This window comes from Castanea sativa, chromosome 1, assembly GCF_040712315.1.
Source record: "Castanea sativa cultivar Marrone di Chiusa Pesio chromosome 1, ASM4071231v1".
NCBI lineage: Eukaryota > Viridiplantae > Streptophyta > Magnoliopsida > Fagales > Fagaceae > Castanea > Castanea sativa.
In genome coordinates this window covers 27468724-27480690 of record NC_134013.1, presented here as the reverse complement: position 1 = coordinate 27480690, position 11967 = coordinate 27468724, and the positions used below count along the sequence as shown (strand labels likewise).

The following is an 11967-nucleotide window of genomic DNA, read 5'->3' as shown; positions in this document are numbered from 1 at the left end:
AACCTATGGAAGCAAGAACTTACTCGAATGGTCACCGGTGTGGTGCCTGCCACAACGCCTCTGATGCCAAAGTCAGTGTGAAAGAAGGTAGCAGTCCAAATATCAAGAATAACTTAGTATATGTTGTGATGATGTGTGTACCTTGTATTGGTGTTGTGAGGGCTTTATATATCCTTGTGGACTATAGCCGTTGGGGTGTTAATGTCTCTCCTGATAACGTCTCTGGAGGAGTAATGGGTTTTAATGCGTTTCCACCGGTTCGTCCAGCTGGTCCTGTAACGGTCCGGGACATTATTGGCAACATTGAATGGCCTTAATGTTCTCGTCAATGACACAGATGATCGGTCAGGTTCGTCTGTGGAGGCGGGCTCGTCTGTGTTCAACTTCGTCAGTCCCATCATTCTCTATTGTGTAGTTATATATACATTTTGTTTTGTTTCAATAATATCTAAATAATGAATTTTCTGATTTTTTTAATATTTTTTGGCATTTCAGAAGTTTTGACATATGAATTTTTGAGATATTATTTTGCAATATTGAAACTATCTGACAAATTTCCACGACTATAGTGATGAATTATTTCTTTTAAAGGTAACACTATAGTCACATTTTTTTTACTTTGTTTCTATAATTTGTAGGTTTTGACTATTTTGACTCTTTAATTTTTTGTCCTTAGTTTTAACATCGATATTTTTGGGTTTTTTTTTTCTTTGTGATATTTGAAACAATTTGGCAGATTTCAATAGTTATAACTATGGATCATTCTTTTGAAGATAACTCTATTATGTAGTCACACACACACACATATATATATATATATGTATTTTTTTTTTCAATAATTTCTAGACAGTGAATCTTATAATTCTTTTTTTTGAAAGTCTTTATATCTTAATTTAATTTAAACATAAAAGACTGGAATAATTTATGTGATAGTATAGTTTCATAATCAAGTTAGGATTTTATAAAAATTATTTTAGTCTACTACACAATATGTTGAAATCAACAGGGGTTCTGTTTTGTGGTCTCACTAGATTTGGAATGATGTGAAGATTATTGTCTTGGGTACACTCAATAGAAAGCAAATCTTCTTTGTTGGGCTGGAATTCAAATGATTGGGAAATTTTGAAATTGTTAGATATTTTAACGGGTTGCTCAGAGGTTTTAGTGAAATGGTTTTTTGTGAAAATTTTGAGCTCGAGAAGCAGAGTTTTGTGTTAATCTCTATTAAATGGGATAAAATTTTGCTCATGTGACGTGGCTTAATGAACATCCTTATATTAAATAACTACTAGATATGATGCATCTGTTTTGAAACTGGAGAAACAATAACGGGAAAGGAGCCTATGCTAAATCTTATTTAATTCTAATAGAAGACATGTCTATAGGTTTGTTTGGGATCTGCTTATTTTATTGAAACTGAACATTTTTGTTGAAAGTACTATAGATAAAAGTAAAAGTTAGCTGAAATAGTACAATGAGACTTATAAATAGTACTAAAAAGTACGGTGAGATCTATGAATAGTTCCAAAAATAAGTGGAATAGTAAAATAAGTTGGCAAAAATAATATTTGCCAAATGGAGACTATGTTTTTTTTTTTTTTTTTAATAATATGAATGTAAAATCATCTATTTATGACTTAACATTGACTAAGAAAGCATGATGAAAATCATATTATTGAGTTAAACTGCATTTTGGAGTTAGTTTTTCTCGAAAAATATCAATTGCTTCTCTTGATTTTGTGATCTGTCCATATGTGAGGTGCCATACATAACAAAATATTGCGTTCATTACTGCTACGCGTATTCTTAATTTATAAGCAACAAAACTCCATATGGACCAGTATCATTTGGCTTTAGAATGTGCAAACGACTATCTTTCAACAATTCAACCTTTGCAGTATGATAGAACTCCTTGATACTTGATAGTTGATACAACCAAAGCCCTGAAAGGCTGAAACCACAAAGCAGTAATATTATCTCCAAGATTTAACAATTAGTAGAAGAAGCATCATTCCAGAAATTTTTTTCCCTGGCATTTAAAGCTTAATGCATGGCAGCATCGGAATAAACAAAGATAAACGGTTTTATGACACAGCTAGCTATTAAATCCCAAGAGAAGTCAACCCCTCCCTCACTTTCTTATTGCTAGAATAATTTCTTTCAGAACCATCATCAATGGATTCGAATTAGATGTTGTTGACTATTGCTTCCCCATGACAAAATTTTATTTAATTTTAATTTTTAGCAGATTTTTTAAAACAATTTTACTCTGTTAGTCAACCACCACCAATTCTGAATAAAGATACAGTTATGCTGCTGAGACAGCCAGCTTAAATTTCAGACCCCGTTAACGTGACAAGTGAGCCACAGACATGAATGAGTTCCAAAAGTCCAATTCCCACTGGAAAACACAGAAATCATAGTTTGTTGACTTATTTCTTTCACATGCTGACATGCACATGATTTTGCCTTCCCAACGCTGCGAGATTTTGACCCCAAAAAAAGGTTTCTAAATGGTCCAACCCTGGCTGAAGTCCATGTGTATATATATAGAAGACGATTAAACGTTGACTTGCAGTGAAACTGAACAGAGATGAGCTGTTGAGTGGTAAGAGAGCCATTTTTGGTTTCAGTCTGCATGTGGTTCTTTGTAAATATTTATCCAATGACGAGCAAAGTAATATTGAGAGAGAGAGAGAGAGAGAGAGAGAGAGAGAGAGAGAGAGAGAGAGAGAGAGAGAGAGAGAGAGAGAGAGAGAGAGAGAGAGAGAGAGAGAGAGAGAGAGAGAGGCTGTTTGGATTTATGATTTCCATAACTCATAACTCTATTTCCATCACCCATAATTTAAAATGTGAGTCCCACAAAAAAAAACTCTGTTTAGATTTGTTTTCAGTTTTTATTTCCATCACTCAATTCTCTAATTTTTGATTGATGAGTTATGGAAACTAAAAACATATTTTAGGTGTTTTCAGTTTCCAAAACTTAGTTTTCAATGGCATTTTCGTAATTAAACATACATGCATGGACCCACAGTCAGTGCCTTGTCAAGTCCAGCTCTCCCTTTCACGTCCCCACCAACAGCTTTTTCCTTCACACTAAAAACCCAACCCACAAAAACTCTTCTCCATTCCCAAATCCAAGCATACCAGGCCTTGTCTTCGTTAAAACTCCACCTGAAACATCGCTCCGAATCTTCGTCCCCGAAACTCCGACCCAAGCCCAGGCCCAAACTCCGACCCAACAAAGCTCCGAACCCCTAAACTCTATTTCGAACTCCAAACCCGCCTCTCCGCTTCCGAGGTGACCGCCGAGCTCGCGCGTGACACTATCGCCTTCAGCGAGGGACCGAACAAGGCTCTCGACTATGCGCTCTGGGCTTCGAAGTCGTTCGAGCGATGTTCCGGTGGAGATGATGGCAAGCTGAGTCTGGACTTGGCGATGAGCCATCACGTTTTGGCGGTGATCTACTCGAGTTTAAGGCGGTTCGAGGAGGCAATTCTGGTTCTAGAGCGGGCCATTTAGGTTCCGGATCCTCCTGGAGGCGCCGATCACACACTTGCGGCGTTTTCCGGTCACATGCAACTCGGCGACACGTCCGAGCTTCTTCTATTTTTATGGATTCAGGTTTGTGTTTTGGGAGGGGCACTCTGTTGAAGGGTGAAGGGGAAATGAGAAGTGAAGGAAATGGAGAATGGGTTTTGCGGATAGGCTAACAGATGGGTCTGACTTAGTGATCAGGTATAGGTACCACCAAAAGGTTGAAATATTTAAGTGATGTAAACTGAAATCAGTGTCCAAACGGGTGGGGTATATGAAATTGAGGTATTTTAAGTGATGAGTGACGAAAATTGAATGAGGAGTGATGAGTGATGAAAAAAAAATCCAAACAGGGCCTTATTTATTTGAGAAGTGTTCTTCTATGCCATCTCTATGCATGCATAGAGCCATGAATTTGTTCTTTATGACATATTAAAATAGTTATGATTTTCCCCCTTGTATGCTTGCATTTGGTCTACTGATTCAGTAAAGATCAATTATCATAGCATTTAAAAAACTTCACTATTTTTACAATAACCCATCACGTGGTGAGTTGTGAGTAATGAAAATATAAATCCATAATAGACCTACCACTCATAACTCATCACGTAATAAATTGTGACAAAAATTATGAAATTTTTTATATTTCTAGGATTTTTCTTTGATAAATTGCATGTGACATGGATACAACATACATCCACATGTCACTCTTAGGCCTTGTCTAATGCGCTCCGACACTACACATAAGCTATTTTTTTTTAAGTGAATATATTATATTCCTACACCGTATAGGCATATAGTAGTATAAAAATGTATTTATTAAACTTGACAAATTTTACGAAAAAATTAAACGTCTTTATTTAAATTACAATACGTAAAATGTAAGGACTAAATCCTTATTTGCTTTCCATTTATTTTTTAGATAACTGTTCAAATAACCACAAATTTTTGTAATCTTATGAATTTTCAATTAATTTAAATAGCTGATATATATATATAAATCAAGATTTAGGGGGCTCCAATCCAAAAAAAAAAAAGATTTGGGGGTTATAAGCCCAACTAATTTGACCATTCACATGCATATACGTAAAATAGTTTATTTTAAAAATAAAATTATACATATCACTATTTTTCATTAACTACAATGTGTGTATTTTTGGATTATTAACATGGCTCCTCCACTGCCAGTGCCAAGGGTCGAGGGTGAGAAATTTCCTCTTTCCAGCCATAAAACATCTTAGCCATCATAAATGTGGACCTTACATTTGATTCTCATACATGGAATTTACATTTATGTGAAAAGGTATAGAACACTTGGTGTATGAAATAATTTTTCCATCCTAAGGGTCTTAAAGAAAAGTTTTCCCAAATATATTTGAAATAAAAAGATAAAAATGATATATTAATATATTTGAATTTCTATTTGTTTAAGCTCTTTAACTTCTTTAGGTTACATTAATCAATTACCTGTGCAATACGCCACAACGTTTAATAAAATATGATTTTCTTTCTTTTTTTATTATTTAATTTTTCCATAGAGACAAATACTACATTCTTTATTGTCTTTTAATTTTTTTTAATTTTGCCCCTTTTAAACTAAAATTTTAGCTTTGACACTAATTTTATAATTATAATAATTCTAGTGTGCCTTTGGTGGCACTTATTATGTGCTGCTAGTTTATTAGTTTAAATGTGAGATAAAAAATGATTTTGAGCAAATAATGCAATAATTCTAGTGCGCATTTGGTGGTGCTTATTATTTTGCTGCTAGTTTATTAGTTTAAGCCCCGTTTGGATACCAATGAAAAATGACAATTATTTCACTATTCATCTTATTTTTTGTACTATATATTCATGGGCCCCAATGTACTATTTCAGCTAACTTTTACCTTTATCTGCAGTACTTTCAGTAATAAGTTTTCAGTTTCAACAAAATAAGCGTTACCCAAACTGACCTTTAAATGTGAGATAAAAATAACTTCGAGCAAATAATGAAATTGTACTTGATATAATGTTGATGAATTTGTGAGAGTACATGAAAGCCTTGAATAACAATCCTCTATTTCCACAATCCTCTATTTCCAAGGTGTGTTTTTCAATTTATTCTATCAATCACAACTTGTTATACTTTTTTTTTTTTTTTTCCTTATAAAAAAACCAAAGCTTTTCTTATAAAAAATCAGACATATCATAAAATTTTTTATATAATATAAAAATTCTAATCCTGATTCTTCTCTCCCATACCCCACAATCCCTTATATTTATAAAAGGCAAAAATGCAAAACTGACCCTCTAACTTTCAATGTTTTTCATTTCAGTCCTCTAACTTTAAGTTTTGTCATTTCGGTCCTCTAACTTTCAATTTTTGTCAATCTAAACTTATGTTAAAACTCAATTAAAATTATTGTTAAACTCACTGAGAAATGATCGTTTTACCCTTCTTCTTCTTCTTTTTTAAAATTTTGAAATTAAAAGATAAAAAAAATCTGAAGGAATACCACTATCAAAGTGAACAAGACACCGTTGCTGGCTCGTTTTTATGTTGTCTATTCTCGTCCTCTTTGTCGGAATATGCCTCGCATTGCCAGAAAATCTCAACACCAGATCGTCCTCTCCGGCGAATAATTCCAGCCAAATAAACTCCAACTCGGTCCTTGTCGCTCTTCTGGACTCGCATTACACTAAGCTCGCCAAGTTGGTCGAGAAGGCCTTGCTGTTGCAGACGCTAGAGGAGACTGTCGGCAAGCACAACATCACAATCTTCGCACCCAGAAATGAAGCTCTGGAACGCGATCTCGACCCTGAGTTCAAGCGCTTTTTGCTCAAGCTTGGTAATCTCAAGTTGCTCCAAAAGCTCTTGATGTTCCACATTATCCCAACTCGGATCGGATCCAACCAGTGGCCAACTCTCCCCGAGTCAACTCAACTCCACCGCACTCTCTCACACGACCACCTCTTCCTCACCCACCACGATGAGACCGGAGACAAAACCGTTGACCACACGATGCTCATCCACCCGGATTTCCTGACCTGACCCGACGAAGTCATCCACGGAATCAAACGCTTGCTCATCCCGCAGTCCGTACAAGATGACTTCAACAAACGCCGTAGCCTCCACTCAATCTCCGCTGTCAAACCCGAAGGAGCCCCGGAAGTCGACCCGAGAACTCACCGTTTGAAGAAACCGACATCAACAACAATAAACGCTTCATCATCATCATCAACAACCACATCAACGATGACAGTTACAACAACGGTGTCTTCTTCTGATTTTTTTTTTTTTAGATTTTTTTTTTACTGGCAAACCTTTTTTTTTTTTTTACAGATTTTTCTTTTTTTCTTTTAATTTCGAAATTTATAAAAAAATTAAAAAAAATTGTAAAAACAGTCATTTCTAAGTGGGTTTAACGGTAATCTTAACTGAGTTTTAACATAAGACTAAATTGACAAAAATTGAAACTTAGATGACTAAAATGACAAAACTTAAAGTTAGAGGACTGAAATGAAAAATGTTGAAAATTAGAAAGCCAGTTTTGCATTTTTGCCTTTATAAAATTACCATCGCGCCAAGAATATCACGTACTATAGTTTTTTTTTTTTTTTATAAGTACTATAGTTATTGAATATTAAGTGTACGTTTGGGAAGCGCGTCTTGCGCTTCCCACGTCTGCATTTACAAGTTTTTTTTTTATTTTTTAAGTCGCAGTTGTTGACTTTTCTTTTATATATAGTGCATATCAGTAGGTCTCGTGCACTATTTTTAGGACTCACAAACTTCACTTTTCATCAACTTTTTTATTAAAAATAGGTCTCAGGCACTATTTACACAAAAATTATTTTGCTATAATATTTTTCAGTTTTCAATTTTCAGCTGTATTCAAACGGACCCTAAGTAAAACCGTCTTAAATTCTTAATAAGACAAAAAGATTTTGCTCGAAAGGCTTTAATGTGACTTGGATGGGCCTTTTTAACTGGTTTGTGTTAATTAGAAGGCCTGGGAGTAATTGTATGCCTGTGGATTGGGGTGAATTATTGGCCCACGAGCACGCCCCAACAAAAATCTTTTTATATTTCATTAATTTCGTATAATAACATTTAAAAATAACAAAAATATGTTACGTAGAGTTGTGTTTACGGCAACTAATGGTGGAGCCTAGTCTTTATGGTGATACTTGACGAGTCAACAAAGTCCAAATCAATTTAATTAAATGATGTAACACTTTCTTCTCATAAAAAAAATTAAAATGATGTAACACTTATATTAAATACAAATACGAAGAGATGCCTTGTTTTTTCCTTGGGCTTGAACTTGTTGGACTGAACCTCGAAATGATTTGGTGAGTCAGAGATCCAACCTCAGCAGCGTTAACATTGCTGAGCCCACATCAGTTTAGTCTGGACTCTGGACCAAAACAATAAATAAATGAATGGTTAATTAAAACTACTAGGACTTATTTGTAAAGTACATTATCGATTAGAAGTCAAGAGCTTTGTAATTTATTTAGTATCTTGTTGTGTTTTCAAAATGAAAATATTCAAGTTTAAATTCTCCTCCTCCAATTCTCGGATTATCAACACTTTAATTTATAAAGAATGTAATTTTCCTAACTAATTTGGCAAAAAGTTCCTCCAACACATTAGATAGCAAAAAATTGTTAATTTAGACAAGCATTTGAACAATCGGGTGAAATAGCTAATTAATTGAATTAGAGTATTGATGGCAGAATTTGGTAGTTTAGAATGCACATATAAAGTTTCCATAGAAAGACACTTGTAAGAGCTTTTTCAATTCATAAAATATACAAATTGTAGTCTACAATGATAGTGTTTTTTTCCGTGGGAAAATGACTTGAATCTTTTGTGCAATCTGTGCTCAATTACAAGTAATACAAGCCTGGGTTGGACTTCGATCCTCATATCCCCCCATTCACATGGTTTTATAGTTTATATAATTCAATCGTGGCATCTATTTTAGCCTCATATCCATCCTGATACTGTTGCTTAATTCTACTTCGATCAGGACCACAATTTTTTGAGGCCAGCGTTATATAGCTCTCATTCTCAAGCATCAATTTCAGCAATAAAAAATCTCCAAAATACCTGAATGTGCTTTGAAATTGATGCATATAAATGTGGCTACTTTAGCCATTGGGGGGGGGGGGGGGGGGTGAAATCAAATTATTAAGATGTAAAAAGAGGGATAGATAAAAGTGGCATGTATGGCCATAATTTGTCCCATGGAAACAAAGCAAACTCAACCAACCATATCCTCATTAGCCTTCCTGGATCCCCAGAAACTACATAAATCTTATTGAAGGTTAATACTATTAAAAAGAACAAGGAGAATCCTTAGAAGTATAAACCTCAATGCAGTTTGTGTGTTATGTGGTCTTCATTTTAGTGCTCAGTTGAGAGCTTTAGTCTCATTTCTTTGGACAAAAATCAATACACTGAAAACTTGATGGTGGTCCTAAGCCTTCAAGTTGTCCAGTTTAGGCCTTCTCCTCCTCAACAGTTTCCATTGCGTAGCCATAGACCAAGCAAAGGAAATATTATCCGATGTGGGATTGCAGAGCCATCAGGAGAGCCAGCTCCTCTAGGACAAAAAACAAAGTATAATGATGGGTTTTTTGAGAGGGCATTCATGACACTCTTTGCTAGGAAGATGGAGAAGTTTGCAGCTCCTGCAAAAGCTGGGACAGAAACTAAGAAGAATAGGTGGTGGGATCATGATTATGAGAGTTTTGTGGAAGTGTCTAAGAGAGTAATGCAAGGACGGTCTCGCGTGCAGCAACGGCAAGTGGTTCGTGAGGTGCTCTTATCTATGCTCCCTCCAGGTGCGCCTGCTCAGGTGGATAACGAATAATGCTTATATTTGCAGTTCTCTCACTTGGTTTCAGTTGGTGTTTACATGTTTTTAAATGGGTTATGGTCAATAACACAGAAGATACGGTCGTTGGTGTTTACATGTTTTCACGATTATAATTTTATTTCCTAAATCTAATAATATTCTTCAAATTGCCGCATCATATAAAATTTTAAATGAAGTTGACACTAAATACAACTTTGACTTATTATGTTTAATCTATTCAAATAGAGATTATCATGGTTTGTCCTGGTATATCTGAAGTGCGAATGAGAGTATTATTTCTAATTAGAATTACTAAATTGCTAAACCTTGTTACAACTCATATAGGATTTAGCTTGACTCAGTTTATTGTTGCTGTAGTTCAAGAAATTATTTCCACCAACAAAGTGGGCTGCAGAATTCAATGCAGCATTGACAGTGCCCTTCTTCCAGTGGTTAGTTGGGCCATCTGAGGTAATTATGCTGCCACATTCTCTTATATATTCATAGCCTTAAACATGTATTCCTCAAGTGAGAATTCTCACAAAGTTAGCAATGTGCACACTTATTCCCAATGGAAGAATTATGCCATATAGAATATTACAGTTTAGTTGTACATATTCAAGTTAATTTCCTTTTAAACTTGATACTAGAATTAAGGACACTTGTTTTTCATTCTTCACTTATATGAATTACATGCATGTCCAGCTAGACATATGTCATCTTTTATTTTGAGATTTCTGTGCTGCTTCTTTTAGTGTTCTTTATTTTATATTAATTTGGGGAGCATTCATCCACTAGGTTGTGGAAGTAGAGGTAGATGGGGTGAAGCAACAGAGTGGAGTTCTTATAAAGAAATGCAGGTAAAATCAAAATTCTAAGAAATAATTCAACTTTCATTTTACATTAAACATTGAAAATAGAAGTTCCAAGTTTCCTTTCTTTCGATCCTTTCTGGCAGCAGTCAAATGAAGCAGCATTCTTAAAGGAGAAGAAATCATTATTAGAAGATCTTCTCATATAAAGAATAAAAAACTAACAATGATTTTCCAATTTTGACATTCTTCCCCACCAAGGTATCTGGAGAACAGCGGGTGTGTAGGAATGTGCGTGAACATGTGCAAGTTTCCTACTCAAGATTTCTTCACCAACGAATTTGGGCTTCCATTAACCATGATACCAAGTATGTCACCTGATTGGTCAGAAAATTTTCCTTTTCTAGAAATCCTATAAAGAGATCTATTGTTCTGTAGTAAATATCAGTTTCTATGGTCTCAAATGCATGTTGGTGAAAACTGTATCTCATTAATCATTCATCACTCCCACCCACACCCAAAGAAGAAAAAAATAATTGTGTTCTGGATTATTTAGGCAGATTCTTACTTAATGTATCCACTTTTCCATGTTCATCTCAGATTTTGAAGATATGAGTTGCGAAATGGTGTACGGCCAAGTTCCACCCCCATTTGAAGAGGATCCTGTGTCCAAACAGCCTTGTTATGCAGATATCTGTAAGTTTGTACAATTTCTATTATGTAGTCCATGGACATTTTCTGTTCCCTAACTATAGCAACATTTGCAGGCTCCATCTCAAATCCCAGCTCCAGTGTTTGTCCTAAACTACAAGCCTGAGACTGATATTTCACTCTTTTTGACATCTCCTATTGGAGAATTAGATATTTCACTCTTTTTGTGATTTCACTGTACAGATATTGTGTTCTTGGTTTGTATTCAAGAGACATTTATGATATACATTACAGCCTTCACGGGGGTGATTGTACCCTTCCATCTATTAACAAATTGTACAAGTTTTTCCCATATATCAGAGAAAAGTAAGAATTAAAAATGGTAGCATCCAACACATTGAAATTCAATTAGGTTTAATAATACTTCTATACTTATGCTCTTTCCTAGACAATAGATAGGAAATCCTGTACTTAGAGCCAGAGGACTCCATCATATGAACATAAGATAAAGAGCACCTGATGACTAAAGATTATCAAGAGACTCTTTGATTGCCATAGTTGTTTCAAATGTCCTAATGAAGATTTAAATTGAATCTCAGGAATCTGTTGATCAAACCATCTACATTATTGGCTCAAATTTGTCAGACAGCTTCCAATCAATATTCAAAACAAAAGCAATGACAGTGAGAGCCGTATTTGTCAAGGCTTTACAATGCCTCATCCTAGAGAATATTTAGGTGAAATATACAAAGTACTCTACGCAAGATAGATAGTAGCTAAGTGAGTACGCCACAATTAGTGTTAACCTCTTCTTGAAATAGTTCTAGCAATTTCCTGTCATATATTCGTACCTTCGCTTGAGTGGTATCCTTAAAGGTGCATACATACGTAGTTGATCGGAGAAGCATGAATGAAGTGAGTAGAACCACTTCCGAGCACATAGCTATTAAGTTTCAAAACACTGGATAGTCAACGTCTCTCTCTTCCTCTGTCCCCAAATTGCGAAATTCTGTCTGTCTAATGTCAATATACTTCCCTACAAATTTGGGGAACCAAATCATTGCAAAGTGATGAAATGCTCAAGACTGCTGACTTGTTAGTAGTTACTGGTCCA

General features: G+C 35.1%; 2 protein-coding genes across 2 annotated transcripts; both read left to right on the top strand.

Moving 5' to 3' along the window:
* Positions 1–6077: 6077 nt before the first annotated feature.
* LOC142623982 (fasciclin-like arabinogalactan protein 17) lies at positions 6078–6572 on the top strand. Its single transcript, XM_075797473.1, has one exon. It carries the CDS (start codon positions 6078–6080, stop codon positions 6570–6572), a length of 495 nt encoding a protein of 164 aa, XP_075653588.1.
* Positions 6573–8699: 2127 nt separating this feature from the next.
* On the top strand, positions 8700–11233 carry LOC142642702 (beta-carotene isomerase D27, chloroplastic). The gene is made up of 6 exons (XM_075817115.1): positions 8700–9390; positions 9769–9861; positions 10189–10250; positions 10464–10570; positions 10803–10898; positions 10970–11233. The coding sequence occupies exons 1-6, from the start codon at positions 9001–9003 to the stop codon at positions 11017–11019; spliced, it is 798 nt and encodes a 265-aa protein (XP_075673230.1). The 5' UTR covers positions 8700–9000; the 3' UTR covers positions 11020–11233.
* Positions 11234–11967: the final 734 nt, after the last annotated feature.

Coding starts and splice junctions, on each gene's coding strand:
- LOC142623982 (XM_075797473.1), top strand. CDS start 6,078: ATGTTGTCTATTCTCGTCCTCTTTGTCGGAATATGCCTCGCATTGCCA.
- LOC142642702 (XM_075817115.1), top strand. CDS start 9,001: ATGGTGGTCCTAAGCCTTCAAGTTGTCCAGTTTAGGCCTTCTCCTCCT. Junction 9,391..9,768: donor CTCCAGGTGCGCCTGCTCAG/GTGGATAACGAA, acceptor TTGTTGCTGTAG/TTCAAGAAATTATTTCCACC. Junction 10,251..10,463: donor GTTCTTATAAAGAAATGCAG/GTAAAATCAAAA, acceptor TTCCCCACCAAG/GTATCTGGAGAACAGCGGGT.